The sequence below is a fragment of the Hemitrygon akajei genome, chromosome 21 (genome assembly GCF_048418815.1).
Source record: "Hemitrygon akajei chromosome 21, sHemAka1.3, whole genome shotgun sequence".
Classification (NCBI taxonomy): domain Eukaryota; kingdom Metazoa; phylum Chordata; class Chondrichthyes; order Myliobatiformes; family Dasyatidae; genus Hemitrygon; species Hemitrygon akajei.
Window position 1 is genome coordinate 67,118,489 of NC_133144.1, and position 19,715 is coordinate 67,138,203.

Below are 19,715 nucleotides of genomic sequence, written 5' to 3' on the forward strand. Positions count from 1 at the left end.
TTTCCTTTCTTCTGCCGTGGAGTGGAATGACATTTGCAATTTACCAGTCCTCCGAAACCATGTAAGAACCTAGTGATTCTTGAAAGATCATTACTAATGCCTCTACAATCTCTTCAGCCACCTCTTTCTGAACCCTGAAGTGTAGACCATCTGGTTTAAGTGACTTATCTACTTTTAGACCTTTTAGTTTCCCAGTCACTTTCACCCTAGCAATGACAACTTCACTCACTTCTGCTCCCTGACAGGAACTTCTGGCATACTGCAATGTCTTAAACAGTGAAGACTGATGCAAAATACTTACTCAGTTTGTCCATCATTTCCTTGCCCCTCATTACTACCTCTCCAGCATGAGTTTCTATTCTACTCCCACCTCTATTTTACACTTTATGTATCTAAAGAAACTTTTGAGATACTCTAATATTATTGGCTAGCTTACCTTTGTATTCCATCTTTTCCTCCGAATGACTTTTCAATTGCCTTCTGTTGGTTTTTAAAAGCTTCCCAATTCTCTAATTTTTGTTCTATTATATGTCCTCTCTTTGGCTTTTATTTTGGCTTTAACTTCTTTTGTCAGGCACGATTGTGCCATTCTGCATTTAGAATACTTCTTTGAGATGTATATATCCTGTACTTTCTGAATTGCTCCCAGAAACTCCACCCATTGCTGTTCTGCCATCATCCCTGCTACTCATCCCTTCCAATCAATTTTGCCCAGTTCCTCTCTCATGCCTCTGAATTCCCATCACCAATCTAATTTTCCCAATCTACCAGCATATTGAAATCCCCATGACTATCGTAACATTGTCCTTTTGACATGCCTTTTCCATCTCCTGTTTTAATCTGTAGACCTCATCTCTACTACTGTTCAGAGGTCTATATATAACTCCATCAGGGTCATTTTTACCCTTGCAGTTTCTTAGCTCTACTTACAACAATTCAACATCTTCCAATCCTATGTCACCCCTTTCTAATGATTTGATTTAATTTTTACCAACAGAGCTACCCCACTATCTCTGCTTACCTGCATGTCCTTTTGATACAATGTGTATCTTTGGACTGCAAGCTCCCAGCTATAATCTTCTTTCAGCCATGATTCAGTGATCCCCACAACGTCATAAATGCCAATCTGTAACTGTGCTGCAAGTTTATCGGCCTTATTCCATATACTGTGTGCATATAAATATAACATTTTTCAGTGCTGTATTCATCACCCTCTTCAATTTGGTGTCCCTTTTACATCACAACTCATCCCATTGATTGCAATTTAAACCAAACACTGTTTTCTCTTAAACACATGAAATTCTGCAGAGCGACACATACAAGATGCTGAAGGAACTCAGTATTTGTGGAGTCAATATTTCAGGCTGAGAACCTTCATCAGGTCAAGGGAAAGAGGAGAGGCTCTGATGCACCATCAATAACTCTCGGAGATGGGAGGCAAAAGATAGGCTTTTATTAGCTGCAAACGTGACCACGACATCTTGGAGACTGAGGGAGGAGCAGTGCCTCCAATCGCCTTTATACAGGGGTCTGTCGGAGGAGCCACAGGAGCAGTCAGCGGGGGGCGTGTCCAGACAGGGATACATAGTTTACCACAGGCTCCAGGAGGAAATGATAGGCAGGTGAGGAGAAGTGAGGGGGACCCAGACAAGAAATGGAAAAGGAGAGAAGGGACGGACGGGGTAAACACTGTCCCGTCCTCACTGTTCATGTTACTAATGGCCGTGAAAGTTGATGATGCACAGTTTAGCTGAACAATGTTGAGGCAAACACAGAATAAACCAAAACATAGAGACAGGTTGCAGTTGATTTAGATCGCCTCCTTTTATTAAACAATAAAGGATTTTCAGGAAAAAAAAGAGAAGTTTAATGAGCAATTTGTTCAAAGTGCTGGAGGGACCCACAGCATGCTGGCACTGCTTATATTTTGTGTAGCAACTTGAAAAGATAACATCCTGTTTTCAGAATGGAAGTTGTGAAATTTTGCCAACTGGTACAGAGCTTTAAAGACATCTTACCTGTTATCAGAAGTTTTGTCAACAGCAGCACCACTCCCAGAGTTTGCATGCTTCATGGAAGCCAGCTGTTTAAATCAAGTGTACAAGCATCTGACATGTTATGTAAGAAGTCGGCAAACCGTCTGCTCCTTGCTTCTCATTCTCCATGCACACACAGTCTTCCTTCCACGAGTGTAGGAAATGACATTTCCTCTGTAGTCCGACAGGCAAGTCACTTCTTTCAGTTGATGTTTAAAGGGAATGAGCCAGCCTGAAGTTCATTGTCAGCACATCTGGCGCAGATGAAGACGCCCAGCTGCAGGAAGACAGAAACAGTGCAGCTCCACGGTTTGGCTGGAAGAAAAGTTGCCTGGGGTTAAAAGACTTTCCAGTGGGTGGGTGGAGTGGCACAGCAGAGGAAACGCTGCCAATAACACAGCCCCTGCCTAGCAGCTGCCTATCGGTGCCACACTGGAGTTTCAAGGGGGAAGGACGAGGACGGGCAGGGAAGGAAGGATGGGAAGAGGTGGGAAAGGGGAGGAGCAAGCCCACTTACTAGTGGCTGGTTTTGTGACTAATTTCTCAGGCATTCCATTTGGAGGAAATTAGCCGACATATAATCACTTCATTGTGAGCTCCTAGGGTGAAGCATATTCTGTTTCTATCCCACCAGGACTTTTGCTGAACTCAGTACTTTAAGCGTATTCCACAACGGCAGTTTTGAACATGACCTTTATCCTCACAGTGTGAGGCTGCAGACACATCCAGCTTTGTGTTTTTGCAGGCTACAAAAGCAGTGGGGACTGATTCTCTGCCTGCTGGAGATGTCTGCTGTTCCTGGACTGTCCTTGGAACTGGCGACACCTCAGTGCTGAGGGGGAGGGGTTTAGGAACATGACTGTAAGGAGTGGGGAGGGATTAGAGCATCATAAATAAGTACAGGTCCAGAGACAATCTAAATCTATCAGCATCATCTTCGAGTATCAGGCAAATAGTAAACATGCTGTGGTTATGTTTCATGAGGAACTTGAGAAGCATTGGTATGTCACCAAAGACACTTACAGATGTACTGTGGAGATCATTCTATCTGGATGCATCATCGTCTGGTATGGAGAGGCCACTGCACAGGATCAGAAAAAGCTACAGAAATTGTAAAGTTAGTCAGCTCCATCATGGGCTCTAGGCTCCTCAGCGTCTAGGATGCCTTCAAAAGGCAATGCTTCAAAAAGGCGACATCCATCATTAAGGACTGCCACGGCCCAGGACTTGCCCTTTTCTCATTGCTACCATCAGGAAGGAGCTACTGAAGCCTGAAGATACACACCCAACTTTACAGAAACAGTTTCTTCCGTTCTGCTGTCAGATTTCTGAATGGACATTGAACCCATGAACACTCCCTCAGTATTTTCTCTCTCTTTTTGCACTACATACTTATTTAATTTATTTTTATATATGCAGTATATACAGCTCCTCTACTTCCTCAGGAGTCTGCAGAGATTTGGCATGTCATCGAAAACCTTGACAAACTTCTGTAGATGTGTGGTGTCTTATGGGAACACCAATGCCTTTGAGTGGAAAATTCTATAAAAGGTAGTGGGCTAGGCCCAGTACATCATGAGTAAAACCCTTCCATCCATTAAGCACATCTACATGAAATGTTGCCTTAGAAAAGCAGCATCCATCATTAACTATTCTCACCACCCAGGCCATGCCTTTTTCTTGCTGCTGCTATCAGGTAGAAGGTACAAGAGCCTCAGGACTCACATCACAGGTTCAAGAGCAGTTACTATCCCTCAAAAGGGGATAACAACAGTCATTTAAGGACTTTTTTATGTTGTTACTTCATGCTTATTATTTATTACTATTTATTTATATCTGCATTTGCACAGTTTGTTTACAGTTTACAGTTCATGATGTTTACGGTTTGCAGTTACTGTTCTATAGATTTGCTAAGTATGCCTGCAGGAAAGGAATCTCAGGGTTGTATGTGGTGACATGTCCGTACTTTGATAATAAATTTTACTTTGAACTTCGATATACTGCTTATTGTAATTTATTGTTCTTATTATTATGCATTGCATTGTACTGCTGCTGCAAACAGCAGATTTCTCAACATATGCCGGTGATATTAAACCTGATTCTGATGTGCCTGGAGTCAGAGGAGGTAGGGAGATCCTTAATGAAAACTTTACTTGAGTATTCACCGATGAGTGGAACCTTGATAAATGTGAGGACAGTATAGAACAGGCTAATATACTACAACATGTCGACATTAAGAAAATCATTAGGACAGAAAAGTCCCCAGGGCCAGACAGGCTATATCTCAAGTTATGACAGGAAGCAAGGGAAGAAACTGATGCACCTTTATCAATGATCTTTGTGTCCTCACTGGCCACAGGGTAGTACCAGAATATTGGAGGATGGCAAATGTTAATCCGTTATTCAGAAAGGCAGTAGGGATAACCCTGGGAATTATAGACAAGGGAGCATTAGTACAGTGGTGGTTAAACTATTGGAGAAGATTCTTAGAGACAGGATTAATAAAGCATAGTCTAAGTAGTGATAGTCAGCATAGAGAGGGGCAAGTCGTGCCTCATGAACCTGATAGAATTCTTTGAGGCATTCATGATTACATCAAATCCTAGTACATTATTTCCTTGATTCACAAGCTCCAGTCCATAGCCAGTGATTCTTTTGCATTCCTTGTCTACTGTCACAGACTGAAATGACCTCATGAACTCTCCTCTGACCCGCTGATCAGATACTTTGACTGCATTAGACCTCAGCCCATGTCCTGTATGCCTTGTCCTTCCCCTATTCAATTAAAGTTTTTATTTTATTTTATTTTATTTTATTTTAGTTAGAGATACAGCACAGTAACAGGGCCTTCTGGCCCAACAAGCCCAATTACATCCATGTGACCAATTAACCTCCTAACCCATACGTCTTTGAACTGTGGGAGGAAACCGGAGCACGCAGAGGGAACCTACATTGCCACGGGGAGACAGTATACATTTTTTACGGGCAGCGGTAGAAATGAACCCAGGTTGCTAGTGCTGTAACAGTGTTGTACTAACGGCTACTGGATTACATGCAGAAGTGTTTCCATGTACACACTCAGGCAGGGCACACTCCGACTGGATTACATGCAGAAGTGTTTCCATGGTACAGTAGCAGTTAGCTCGTTGCTATTACAGCTCGGGCTATTCCAGAGTTCAGAGTTCAATTCCAGCACGGTATGTAAGGAGTTTGTACGTTCTCCCTCTGGGTGCTCCAGTCTCCTCCCATAGTCCAAAGGCAGTCATTGGTTATTGTAAATCGTCCTGTGATTAGGCTAGGGTTAAATCAGCAGGTTGCTGGGTGGCGTGGTTCATTTCCCTAAATAAAATGACTAAAATGTGATAATAATAAACCAATACCAACAGGGTAACTTATTCTATTGGTGGCAAAAAGAGGCTACAAATTCCTGTTCTGCATCCTGTATACATTTCCCACAGCACTGAGCTACTGTGTCATTATCAACAGTGCCTTCCAAAAGATGCCACGTGTAAAGGAACCAGTGGAGATTCCTGTATACCATCGAGCTTGCAAATCTTGTCTACCAACAAGAAACCACTGGCTCACACTAACAATTTTCAAAGTAAATTTATCATCAAAGTATGTTTACGTATCCATATACATACTCCGTTTGTACATTGCAATTCATTTTCTTGCAGTCATTTTCAGGAAAAATGAAGAAATATAATAGAATCTACAAAAATATACATACACAAAAACTGGCAAACAATTGATGTGCAACCAATTTGTAACATCAACCACACTCTGAGCTGGATGCTTTTCTTTGAGATATTTGGGGCTTGAATCAGAGTCAGTGAACCATTTATTTTATTGATGACCTATTCCATTTTTCAATGAAGAGAAACAGCTGGTGCTTGTTCTGAAGGCATTATCTGTCTCAATAACTTCCCTCCTCACTATTGAGCAAATGTGGTTCTTGCTCCCCTCCTCCCATCTTTTAACTCGACTCATCTTTGTTCTGCAGTCTTGCTGAAGGCTCTCGGTCCAAAACATCGACGGTACTCTTTTCCACAGATGCTGCCTGGCCTGCTGAGTTCCTCCAGCATTGTGTATGTGTTGCTTGCTTTGGTTGTGCCATCTAATTTTCCAAGCCACTCAGCTGATATAAATAGGATCTGGGGTTCAATGTGTATTGGTATTGTGGTCTGACACTGTCCAGCTGACCCAAATAGCACTGGGATCCAAGTGAGTGGCTCAGGTTTGGCTTCCAACTCCCACAGTGGCCACAATGACATACCCTTCCTTCAAACAGGTCACACACACACACACACACACACACACACACACACACACACACACACACACACACACACACACACACACACACACACACACACACACACACACACACACACACACACACACACACACACCTACCTACCTACCTACCTACCTACCTCCTGGAAATCAAAATCAGGGTGAGTGGTGCAGGGGTACTTTTTGTGTAAGATACCACTGGAAGAGTACAACATAAGAGCTCGGAACAGGACTAGGTCATCCAGCCCAATAAGCCTTTAATGTTTCCTCTACTATCTTTTAAACTATACTGCCCAACCATTGCTCTGATCAGGAAATTTTTTCATGGCCAGAAAACTGTGTGGCACTTTAAACGTACTTTTGTAATATGCACATCAAATAGATACAAACCACAACTCATAACACAATAAATAATATCAGGCAGTCAAAACAACTGACAGGCACAATGGCAAAAGTAAATTGTTTTGATTCAATGGCGTCAGCATTTAGCAAGCCAGTGGTTTATTAACGATGAGCAACTGCCTTCCATTCTGTGTTTATTGTTACAATATGTAACAGTGTCTTATTTTGAAACACTGGCAATCTAAACACATTGAAGCTCTAAAATGTTTCGAAGTAAATGTGTCATGTTTATTATTTAGGAAATTGATGTATTATATTCAAGAACACATAATTAATTAGAGTGCATTTCTTAATTATATTAACATTATATAAAAGAACATTTCAGCTGCATGGCAACTAAAGCTATGTGCATGGAAGCATTTCAGTTACTAAGTGGTTGTGCACCCGTGCAGCTTGAAGGGAATATGGGCTCTGCCCTCTGGTCCTACACTCACCCACAATAGGAAACATCCTCTCCACATCCACTCTATCTGTGTCCTCTGGTCCTACTCCCCCACTATAGGAAACATCCTCTCCACATCCACTCTATCTGTGCCCTCTGGTCCTACACTCACCCACAATAGGAAACATCCTCTCCACATCCACTCTATCTGTGTCCTCTGGTCCTACACTCACCCACTATAGGAAACATCCTCTCCACATCCACTCTATCTGTGCCCTCTGGTCCTACTCCCCCACTATAGGAAACATCCTCTCCACATCCACTCTATCTGTGCCCTCTGGTCCTACTCCCCCACAATAGGAAACATCCTCTCCACATCCACTCTATCTGTGCCCTCTGGTCCTACACTCACCCACAATAGGAAACATCCTCTCCACATCCACTCTATCTGTGCCCTCTGGTCCTACACTCACCCACAATGGGAAACATCCTCTCCACATCCACTCTATCTGTGCCCTCTGGTCCTACACTCACCCACAATGGGAAACATCCTCTCCACATCCACTGTATCTGTGCCCTCTGGTCCTACACTCACCCACAATGGGAAACATCCTCTCCACATCCACTCTATCTGTGCCCTCTGGTCCTACACTCACCCACAATGGGAAACATCCTCTCCACATCCACTCTATCTGTGCCCTCTGGTCCTACACTCACCCACAATGGGAAACATCCTCTCCACATCCACTCTATCTGTGCCCTCTGGTCCTACACTCACCCACAATGGGAAACATCCTCTCCACATCCACTCTATCTGTGCCCTCTGGTCCTAGACTCCCCCACTATAGGAAACATCCTCTCCACATCCACTCTATTTAGGACTTTCAATATTCATTAGTTTCAATGGGATCCCCCTTCATTCTTCTAAATTCCAGCAAGTAGGCTCAAAGCCATCAAACTCTCCTCACACATTAACCCTTCAATCCCTACTTGTACAGCACTTTCTATAGCTGTTACACTTTTTTATGTACTCTCTTATTGTTTTACCAATGCACTGTTGTAAAGAATTGATCTGTATGGACAGAATGCGAGACAAGTATTTTTTTCTGCACCTCGTACATGTGACAATAATGAACCAAATTACCAAATTAAAACATGTTTCTTCTCTAACTTTTCTAAATTTCTAAATTATTAACTCAGCATCTCTCCCCACTGCCTGCCCTGCTGAATATTTCTAGCGTTCTGTTGTCAGATTTCCAGCTGAGCAAAATTATGCCATTTGGCTCAGTGAATCTCCTCCCTCATTCAATCAGGACAAACTATTTTCTTTGATTCCATTCTCTCTCACCTTCTTCCCATAACTTTTAACCCCCTTACCAATTAATAACCTATCAATCTCTACCTTAAATATATCCAGTGACTTAGCCTTCACATCCCCCTGTGACAATGAATTCCACAGATTCACCACTCTCTGGTTAAAGAAATTTCTCCTCATCTCTGTTCTAAATGGACATGCCTTTCTTGATCATGAGATAATGAGAGGCATTGATCATGTGGATAGCCAGAGGCTTTCTCCCAGAGCTAAAATGTCTAACCCGAGGGGGGATAGTTTTAAGGTGTTTCGAAGTCAGTACAGAGGCAATGTCGGGGTAAGTTTTTCCATACAGAGAACAGAGAGTGGTGGGTGCATGGAATGGGCTGCCAGCAAAGGTCGTAGAAACAAATAAAGCCCGCAGCACAATACAGGCCCTTCAGCCCACAAAGCTGTGCCTAACATATCCTTACTTTACAAATTACCCTGGGTTACCCATAGTCCTCTACTTTTCTAAGCTCCATGTATCCATCCAGGAGTCTCTTAAAAGACCCTATCGTATCCACCTCCACCACCGTCACTGGCAGCTCATTCCATGCACTCACCACTCTCTGCGTAAAAAACTTACCGCTGACATCTCCTGTGTACATTCTTCCAAGCACCTCAAAACTGTGTCCTCTCATGTTAGCCATTTCAGCCCTGGGAAAAAGCCTCTGACTATCCACATGATCAATGCCTCTCATCATCTTATACACCTTTATCAGGTCACCTCTCATCTTCCGTCACTCCAAGGAGAAAAGGCTGAGTTCACTCAACCTATTCTCATAAGGCATGCTCCCCAATCCAGGCAACATCCTTGTAAGTCTTCTCTGCACCCTTTCTATGGTTTCCACATCCTTTCTGTAGTGAGGCAATCAGAACTGAGCACAATACTTCAAGTGGGGTCTGACCAGGGTCCTATATAGCTGTAACATTACCTCTCAGCTCTTAAACTCAGTCCCACAATTGATGAAGACCAATACGCTGTACACCTTCTTAACCACAGAGTCAACCTGTGCAACAGCTTTGAGTATCCTATGGACTCGGACCCCAAGATCCCTCTGATCCTCCACACTGCCAAGAGTCTTGCCATTAATGCTATATTCTGCCATCATATTTGACCTACCAAAATGAACCACTTTATACTTATCTGGGTTGAACTCCATCTGCCACTTCTTAGCCTAGTCTTGCATCCTATCGATGTCCCGCTGTAACCTCTGACAGCCCTCCACACTACCCACACACCTCCAACCTTAGTGTCATCAGCAAACTTACTAACCCATCCCTCCACTTCCTCATCCAGGTCATTTATAAAAATCACGAAGAGTAAGGGTCCCAGAACAGATCCCTGAGGCACTCCACTGGTGACCAACCTCCATGTAGAATACAACCCGACTACAACCACTCTTTGCCTCCTGTGGGCATGCCAGTTCTCGATCCACAAAGCAAAGTCCCCTTGGATCCCATGCCTCCTTGCTTTCTCAATAAGCCTTGCATGGGGTACCTTATCAAATACCTTGCTGAAATCCATATACACTACATCTACTGCTCTTCCTTCATCAATGTATTTAGTCACATCCTCAAAGTATTCAATCAGGCTTGTAAGGCACGACTTGCCTTTGACAAAGCCATGCTTACCATTCCTAATCATATTATGCCTTTTCAAATGTTCATAAATCCTGCCTATCAGGATCTTTTCCATCAACTTACCAACCACTAAAGTAAGACTCACTGGTCTATAATTTCCTGGGCTATCTCTACACACTTTCTTGAATAAAGGAACAACATCTGCAACCCTCCAATCCTCCGGAACTTCTCCTGTCCCCGTTGATGATGCAAAGATCATTGCCAGAGGCTCAGCAATCTCCTCCCTCGCCTCCCACAGTAGCCTGGGGTACATCTTGTCCAGCTCCGGTGACTTACCCAACTTGATGCTTTCCAAAAGCTCCAGCACATCCTCTTCCTTAATATCTACATCCTCAAGCTTTTCAGCCCACTGTAAGTCATCCCTACAATTGCCAAGATCCTTTTCTGTAATGAATACTGAAGCAAAGTATTCATTAAGTACCTCTGCTGTCTCCTTAGCTCCATACACGTTTTTCCACTGTCACATTTGATTGGTCCTATTCTCTCACGTCTTATCCCCTTGCTCTTCACATACGTAGAATGCCTTGGGGTTTTCCTTAATCCTGTCCGCCAAGGCCTTCTCATGGCCCCTTCTGACTCTCCTAATTTCATTCTTAAACTAGAAGATTATAATCTTCTAGCTCGGAAGGTTTGCCTGCTGCAGCTGCTCATCTCTCGCTCTCTCTCTCTCTCTCTCTCTCTCTCTCTCTCTCTCTCTCTCTCTCTCTCTCTCTCTCTCTCTCTCTCTCTCTCTCTCTCTCTCTCTCTCACATCACAACAGCAACTACCTCAACCCAAACTGAGCTGAACTCTGCATTATAATCTTCTAGCTCCCTATAAGACTAACAGGAAGAAGCTCAAGAGGCAGATACAATAGGATTTTTTAAGTGACTCTTAGATAGGTACATGGAGCTTAGAAGAATAAAGGGCTATGTGATAGGGAAATTCTACCAGTTTCTAGAGTAGGTCACATGGTCAGCAAAACATTGTGGCCCGAAGGGCCAGTAATGTGCTGTAGATTTCTACGTTTCTATGTTTCTAAGGCTGTGCCCTCTGGTCATAAACTCATGCAGAAGCCTCGCCTGGTTCCATTTTAACACCAGATTCTAGTTCAATTTCAACTTTATTGTCAATCATACATAAATATATATATATATATACCGCTAAACTAAACAATGTTACTCTCAAGCCAAGGGGCAAAAGAGAGTACATATAGTCACACATAGCACATATAGTTATGGTCCAGCACATGCAGTCACAAAGTAATATTAGCACGTCCTTAAATAGCGTGATCTGAAGATAGACCGGTCAATATAAAGTGCGAAGTGAATGATAAAATGCCCTCAGAAGAGATTCTGGTTCGGCAGCAATCTTGTTACGAGGGGGTTAGTCCTGTAAGAAATGTAAGAGTGGAATGATTTAATTTGAACAAGAGCTGCTCTTTTGTTTAACAATGGTAATGAAAAAGGCAAACCAGTCACTTTCTCTCATAATGTTTCAGGTACCCATAATGGGAATGACAAATGAATGGCGGCTGCGGCATTCAGCAGCAAATGCCTGACATAATTTCACCACAGCCTGATAAAAATTTGTCATTATTTCTTACATTGTTTTTCTGCCAGGGCTTTAACTGAAACACTCAGGACTGCCGGTTAATTGAATCATACATGGTCTGTCATAGACTGATAATCTTCACGTAAGAAATTTCATTTTTCAGAATGATGATTGATCACCCTGACTGGGAGGAGATGATGACAAATTGTCCAGGTGGAGACAATGGATTAATCAAGCAATAGGTGGTGGATTCACAGAAGGCAGAAACTGCTGTGTGCTGGTGTTTATGCTCTCGTCTGACACCAGATGACCCTTGCCTACCTATGGGCACCAAGGTAACGTAGGGGTTAGTGTGACGCTATCACAGCTCAGGGCATTGGGGTTCAAAGTTCAATCCCAGCATCCTCTGTAAGGAGACTCTGTACGTTCTCCTGGTGAAATGCCTAGGTTTTCTCCGGGTGTTCCGGTTTCCTCTTGCAGTCCAGAAACGTACCAGTTAAGTTGATTGGTCATTGTAAGTAGTCCCGTGATTAAGCTCGAGTTAAATCAGGGCTTGTTGGGGGTTGGTACGAGGTGCGGCTCAAAGGGCAGGAAGGGCCTATTCCGCACTGGATCTCTAAATAAATTAATTTATTTATCTGCACAGATGACTCAATTCGAGGGCTGTCTGTAAAGAGTTTTTATGTTCACCCTGTCCTACAGGCATTCCATTTTCCCCTTACAGTCCAAAACGTACTGATTAATTGGTCATTGTAAAGTGTCCAGTGATTAGGTTTGTGTTAGATAGGTGGGTAGCTAGGCAGCACAGCTCGTTGGGTCGGAAGGGCTTGTTCCACGCTGTATCTCTAAATAAAATAGAATAAAATAAAATAAAAGATATTGCGAGAGCGGCCTGGGAAATGAAACCAGCGCGTCCTTGCAGGAAGTGTACCTCTGAGGCCCTGTGAGATCCCTGCCCAGAGAACTCACTCTCACTGTGAAGGAATAAGACAAGGCCATTACTCATCACAGAATTTCCTTATTGATGGTTCCATTACACAAATTATTCACAGATGATCCTACCACTGGTTATTTACTATGGACTAGGAGGTATGTATAGAGTCAACAATATTTTCCTGATGTATGTTTTTGCAAAAAGCTATTGTGGCTTGCCACACTAAATGCAAATCAGTTACTCATCTTACTGTAATTAAACCATCTGATAGATATTAAAGTATATCTGAGACACCAACAATTGCAGTCAAAAGTAGCTCTGTGGTGTAGTGTACAACCAGAACACAGATTAGTAAATATTAAAACATTGCAATTCTTCCTTTATGACTTATATGTTAGATTGCCAGTGTTCTGAATAATTAATTTCCACTATGAAGAATTTGATACAAAGATAGCAGTTTAACCTTTTTATTTAAAGGTACAGCGCTGAACAGGCCCTTCCAGCTCTAGCCAGCAAACCTCCTATTTAACCCTCGCCTAATCGCAGGACAGTTTACAATGACTACTTAACCTACTAACTGGTTCATTTTTAGACTGTATACCTCGGTATAGACACACTATAACCAATTTGACCACTCTGGTCAGATAGCATCTATGGAGTGAAATGGACAGACAATATTTTGGGGTTGGCACTGGGCCTGGACTTCATCTGGACCTGATGCTGCCTGACCCGTTGAGTTTTTTATGTTGCTCCAGATTCCAGCATCTGCAGTCTCTTAGAGTCATAGAACATTACAGGACAGAAACAGGCTCTTCAGCCCATCCAGTCCATGCCAAACCATATAAACTGCCTAGTCCTGTCAACCTTCACCAGACCATAGCCTTCCATACACCTCCCATCCAAGTATCTATCTAAACTTCAGTTGAGTATTGAAATAGAAATCACATCCAGCACTTGCACAGGCAGCTTGTTCCATACTCTCATCACTCTTTGAGTGAAGAAGTTTCCTCTCATGGTCCCCATAAACTTTTCACCTTTCACACTTAACAATGGCCTCTGGTTGTAGTCTCACTCAATCTCAGTTCCGATTACCCTATCTATATTCCTCATAATTTTGTATGATCTATCAAATCTTCCTTCAATCTTCTACATTCTAGGGAATTAAGTTCTAACCTATTCAATCTTTCCTTATAACTCAGATCCTCCAGTCCCAACAACATCCTTGTAAATTTTTTCTGTATTCTTTCACCCTTATTTACATCTTTCCTGTAGGTAGGTGACCAAAGCTGTGCATAGAACTGCAAATTAGGCCCCACTAACATTGAACATACAGCGGCAACATGACATCCCAACTCTTGTACTCAATACTTTGATCTATGAAGGCCAATGTGCCAAAAGCTTTCTTTACGACCCTATCTATCTGTGACACTGCTTTCAATGAATTATGGACCGGTATTCCCAGATCCCTTTGTTCTACTGCACTCCTGCTGTTCACTGTGTAAGACCTACTCTGGTTGGTCCTAACAAAGTACAAAACCTCACACTTGTCTGCATTAAATTCCATATGTCATTTTTCAGCCCATTTTTCCAGCTGATACAGATCCCTCTGCCAGCTTTGATAGTCTTCCTCACTTTCTACAACATCTTCATTCTTGGCATTATCTGCAAATTTGCTGATCCAGTTAACAACATTATAACCCAGATAGTTGATACAGATGACAAACAATAATGGACCCAGTACCAATCCCTGCGGCACACCACTAGTCACAGGCTTCCAGTCAGAGAGGCAACCATCTACTACCTCTCTCTGGCTTCTCCCACAAAGCTAATGTCTAATACCATTTACTACCTCATCTTGAATGTCATGCAGTTGAACCTGCTTGACCAATATCCCGTGCAAGACCTTGCCAAATGAAGTCCATGTAGGGAATATCCACTGCCTTGTTCATGCACTTCCCAGTAACATCTTCAGAAATCTCTATAAGACTGGTTAGACACGACCTACCATGCACAAAACTGGGATGACTGTTCCTAACCAATCCCGATCTATCCAAATACTCATATATCTGGTCTCTTAGAATGCCTTCCAATAACTTATCCACTACTGATGTCGGGCTCACTCGCCTACAATTTTCTGATTAATTTTTCAAGCCTTTCTTAAATAGCAGAACAACATTACCTATCCTCCAATCCTCCAGCACCTCACCTCTTGCTATGGATGATTTAAATGTCTCTGCTTGGGCCACCATTAATGTCTGCACTTGCCTCCCACAGGGTCTGACAGAACACCTTGTCAGGCCTTGGGGATTTGTCCACCCTGATTTTCCTCAAGACAGCAAACACCTCCTCCTCTGTGATCTGTATATCTCTCCCCCCTCCTTCTCTTTTGCCTCCACGCATGGATTACCACTCTGTTCTTCCAGAGGACCAGTTTTGCCCCTTGCAATCCTTTAGCTCTTAACATACTTGGAGAATCCCTCAGGATTTTCCTTCACCTTGTCTGCTACAGCAACCTCATGCTTTCTTTTAGGCTTCCTGATTTCTTTCGTAAGTGTTCTCTTGAATTTCTTATATTCCTCAAGTACCTCATTTGTTCCTATCTACCTGTACCAGCTATGCACCTCCTTCTTTTTTACTTAACCAGAGCATCAATATCTCTCGAAAACCAAGGTTCCTTAAAACTAGTATCTTTACCTTTCATTCTCATAGGCACATACAAGCTATACAGGATAGGGAGTTTGTAGAGTGCCTACGGGATGCATTCTTGGAACAGCTTGTACGAGAGCCGACCAGGGACAAGACTATTCTGGATTTAGTGTTATGTAATGAACAGGATTTGATAAGCGATCTTGCAGTAAGGGAGCCATTAGGAGGTAGTGATCATAATATGATAAGTTTTTATCTGCAATTTGAGAAGGATAAGGGCAGCTCGGAGGTGTCAGTGTTGCAGTTGAACAGGGGAAACTATGGAGCCATGAGGGAGGAGCTGGCCAAAGTTGACTGGACGGATAGCCTAGCAGAAAAGACAGTGGAACAGCAATGGCAGGTTTTCTTGGGAATAATGCACAAGGTGCAAAATCAGTTCATCCCCCAGAGAAGGAAGGATTCAAAGGGGGGAAAGGGGCCACAGTGGTTGACAAAGGAAGTCAGAGATTGCATAGCATTAAAAAAAAAGGAAGTATGACAGAGCTAAGGTGAGTGGGAGGACAGATGATTGGGAAATTTTTAAGGAACAACAGAACTTAACTAAAAAGACAATACGGAGAGAAAAAATGAGGTACGAACGCAAGCTAGCCAGGAATATAAAGGAAGATAGCAAAAGCTTTTTTAGGTATGTGAAGAGAAAGAAGATAGTTAAGAACAATGTTGGGCCCTTGAAGAATGAATTGGGTGAAATTGTTATGGGAAACAGAGAAATGGCAGAAGAATTTAATGAGTACTTTAGATCTGTTTTCACTAAGGAAGACACAAGCAATCTCCCAGATGTATGGATGGGCCAAGGACATAGGGTAACAGAGGAAATGAAACAGATTGACATTAGGAAGGAAACGGTGATGAGAAGACTGATGGGACTGAAGGCTGACAAATCCCCAGGTCCAGATGGTCTGCAACCTAGGGTACTAAAGGAGGTGGCCCTGGAAATTGCGGATGCATTGGTAATCATTTTCCAATGTTCCTTAGACTCAGGATCAGTTCCTGAGGATTGGAGAATGGCTAATGTTATCCCACTTTTTAAGAAAGGAGGGAGGGAGAAAACAGAGAACTATCGACCTGTCAGCCTGACATCAGTAATGGGGAAGATGCTAGAGTCCATTATTAAGGATGAAATAGTGGCATATCTAGATAGCAGTGATAGGATCGGGCCGAGCCAGCATGGATTTACCAAGGGTAAATCATGCTTGACTAATCTGTCGGAGTTTTTTGAGGATGTAACCAGGAAGTTAGACGGGGGAGATCCAGTGGATGTAGTGTACCTCGATTTTCAGAAGGCATTTGATAAGGTCCCACATAGGAGATTGGTGGGTAAAATCAAAGCTCAGGGCTTCGGGGGGAAGACATTGACATGGATAGAAAACTGGTTGGCAGATAGAAAGCAAAGGGTAGCGGTGAGTGGGTGTTTCTCGGAATGGCAGGTGGTGACTAGTGGGGTGCCACAGGGCTCGGTATTGGGACCACAGCTGTTTACAATTTACATCAGCGATTTGGATGAAGGCATTGAAAATAACATCAGCAAATTTGCTGATGATACTAAGCTGGGTGGCAGTGTGACATGTGATGAGGATGTTAGGAGAATTCAGGGTGACTTGGATAGGCTGGGTGAGTGGGCAGATACTTGGCAGATGATGTTTAATGTGAATAAGTGTGAGGTTATCCACTTTGGGAGTAAGAACAGGAAGACAGATTATTATCTGAACGGTGTAGAGTTAGGTAAGGGAGAAATACAAAGAGATCTAGGAGTCCTTGTTCATCAGTCACTGAAGGTGAATGAGCAAGTGCAGCAGGCAGTGAAGAAGGCTAATGGAATGTTGGCCTTTATTACAAAGGGAATTGAGTACAAGAGCAAGGAAATCCTCTTGCATTTGTACAGAGCCCTGGTGAGACCACACCTGGAGTATTGTGTACAGTTTTGGTCTCCAGGGTTAAGGAAGGACATCCTGGCTGTAGAGGAAGTGCAGCGTAGATTCACGAGGTTAATTCCTGGGATGTCTGGACTGTCTTACGCAGAGAGGTTAGAGAGACTGGGCTTGTACACGCTGGAATTAAGGAGATTGAGAGGGGATCTGATTGAAACATATAAGATTATTAAGGGATTGGACAAGATAGAGGCAGGAAATATGTTCCAGATGCTGGGAGAGTCCAGTACCAGAGGGCATGGTTTGAGAATAAGGGGTAGGTCATTTAGGACAGAGTTAAGGAAAAACTTCTTCTCCCAGAGAGTTGTGGGGGTCTGGAATGCACTGCCTCGGAAGGTAGTGGAGGCCAATTCTCTGGATGCTTTCAAGAAGGAGCTAGATGGGTATCTTATGGATAGGGGAATCAAGGGATATGGGGACAAGGCAGGAACCGGGTATTGATAGTAGTTGATCAGCCATGATCTCAGAATGGCGGTGCAGGCTCGAATGGTCTACTTCTGCACCTATTGTCTATTGTCTATTGAACTCTCAAAATTTCACTTTTGAAAATTTCACGTTGTTACAAAATTCTGTCACCTGCCATGTCTCATTCCTTAATAGCAGATCAAGTAACACACACTCTCTCATTGGAACTTCTACATACTGATGAAGGAAACTTTCTTGAACTCAAGTGACAAACTCTATCCTGTCTGACCCTTTTACAGTATGGAGGTCCAATCAATATGTGGAGTCAAATGCACCTACTATCACAACCTTATGTTTCTTGCAATAGTCTGCAATCTCTCTACAAGTTTGTTCCTCTGATTCATGCAGACTGTTGGCTAGCCTGTAATATTGTCCCATTAATGTTGTCATACCTTTCTTATTCCTCAATTTCACCCATAACACCTCACTAGACGAGTTCTCCAGTCTGTCCTGATGGAGCATTGCTGTAACATTTTCCCTGACTAGTAATACCACCCCTCCTCCTTAATACACCCTCCCCCCCACCATCGTGTCCAAAACAATGGAGCCTTGGAAAATTGAGCTGGCAGTCCTGCCTCCCCCTGCGACCAAGTCTCACTAATAACTACAATGTCATAATACTAGGTGTTGACCCATGCCCTGAGCTCATCTGCCTTGCCTACAATATTTTTTGTATTGAAATATATACAGCTCGGGATATTTGTCGCTCCATGCTCAACCTTTTGATTCCTAACTTTGTCTGAGGTCTGAACATCTGTCTCCACAATCTCTCCACTAACTGTTCTGACAGTCTGGTTCCCATCCCCCTGCAATTCTAGTTTAAACCCCCTCCCTGCCACCACCCCCCAGTGCAGCACTGGCAATCGTTCCTACTCGTGGCTCTAAGTTTCTCCTTGCTCCTGAAGTCTGCGACACTCTGAGACAGATCAGAGGGCTTTCAATAAGATTTTCAAAGTACATTCATTAAAAATCATGCAAACAATAAATGGAAGCAAACAGAGTTCTGAACTGAAGTTAACAAAGCAAATCCTGCCAGCAGTCCTTTAGATCAGCGCGGAGCCAAGTAAACGATGCATCAGTACCATCTTAAACCAGAAAAAGTGCTAGGAAGTTTTTCCTATCATCATGTTGTGCTATCTCTCAAAGAGGCACACTTTTATTTTACAACCCAAGAAGCTCATAATAGCTGCAAATACCTGATATTTGTATTAATTCACTGTTTCTTGTTTAATTGAAGTGGCAATGGCTGTAAGACTGTACAGATGGAACATGATCAACACCTCATATTCCAGCTGGGTAGCTTCCAACCTGATGACATGAACATCTATTTCCCTAATTTCCAGTAAACTCTCCCCCTCCCCCTTCTCTCTTTTTCCATTCCCCACTCTAGTTTTCCTCTTCTCCTCACTAGCCCACCACCTCCCTCTGGTCACAAACAAGAGAGAATCTGCAGATGCTGGAAATCCGAGCAATGCACACAAAATGCTGGAGGAGCTCAGCAGGCCAGGCAGCATTGTTGGAAAAAAGTACAGTTGAAGTTTTGGGCCAAGACGTCGACTGTACTTTTATTCATAGATTCTGCCTGGCCGCTGAGTTCCTCCAGCACTTTGTGTGCGTTACCTCCCTGTGCTGTCCCTCTTCCTTCCCTTTCTCCCGTGGTCTATCAGATTCCTTCTTCTTCAGCCCTTTACCTCTTCCACGCTTCTCACTTCCCCCTCACCCAGCTTTACCTATCACCTGCCAGCTGAATCCCCTTCCCTCCCCTCCCCCACCTTTTTATTCCCCTTCCTTCCCAGTCCTGATGAAGTCTCCGCCCTAAACATTGACTCTTTTATTGCCTGACCTGCTGAGTTCCTCCAGCAGTCTGTGTGTGTTGTAGATGAAACACGAAACCTGAATTGCTGACACCAGCTTCGAGATTTTTGCTTGAACTACACATGCATGGGAAACCTGAATTTGGGTCATGTTTCTTGTTTAGTGATAGCAAACATTAGGTGTTTCACCACCCTTAACAAGGGCAACTTCAGCCCAATGT

General features: G+C 43.2%; 1 protein-coding gene across 5 annotated transcripts in view; it reads right to left on the reverse strand.

The window, feature by feature from the left end:
* The window catches only part of vstm4a (V-set and transmembrane domain containing 4a), a 61,398-nt gene extending 58,834 nt beyond the window's left edge, over positions 1 to 2,564 (reverse strand). The window contains exon 1 of one of the 5 annotated variants that reach the window (XM_073025657.1): positions 2,019 to 2,564. In XM_073025657.1, the coding sequence (XP_072881758.1) occupies positions 2,019 to 2,067 (49 nt within the window). In that variant the 5' untranslated portion in view covers positions 2,068 to 2,564. The remainder of the gene's footprint in view (positions 1 to 2,018) is intronic. The other 4 variants (XM_073025655.1, XM_073025656.1, XM_073025653.1 and 1 more) reach the window with 4 other exon arrangements.
* Between the last annotated feature and the right edge of the window lie 17,151 nt (positions 2,565 to 19,715).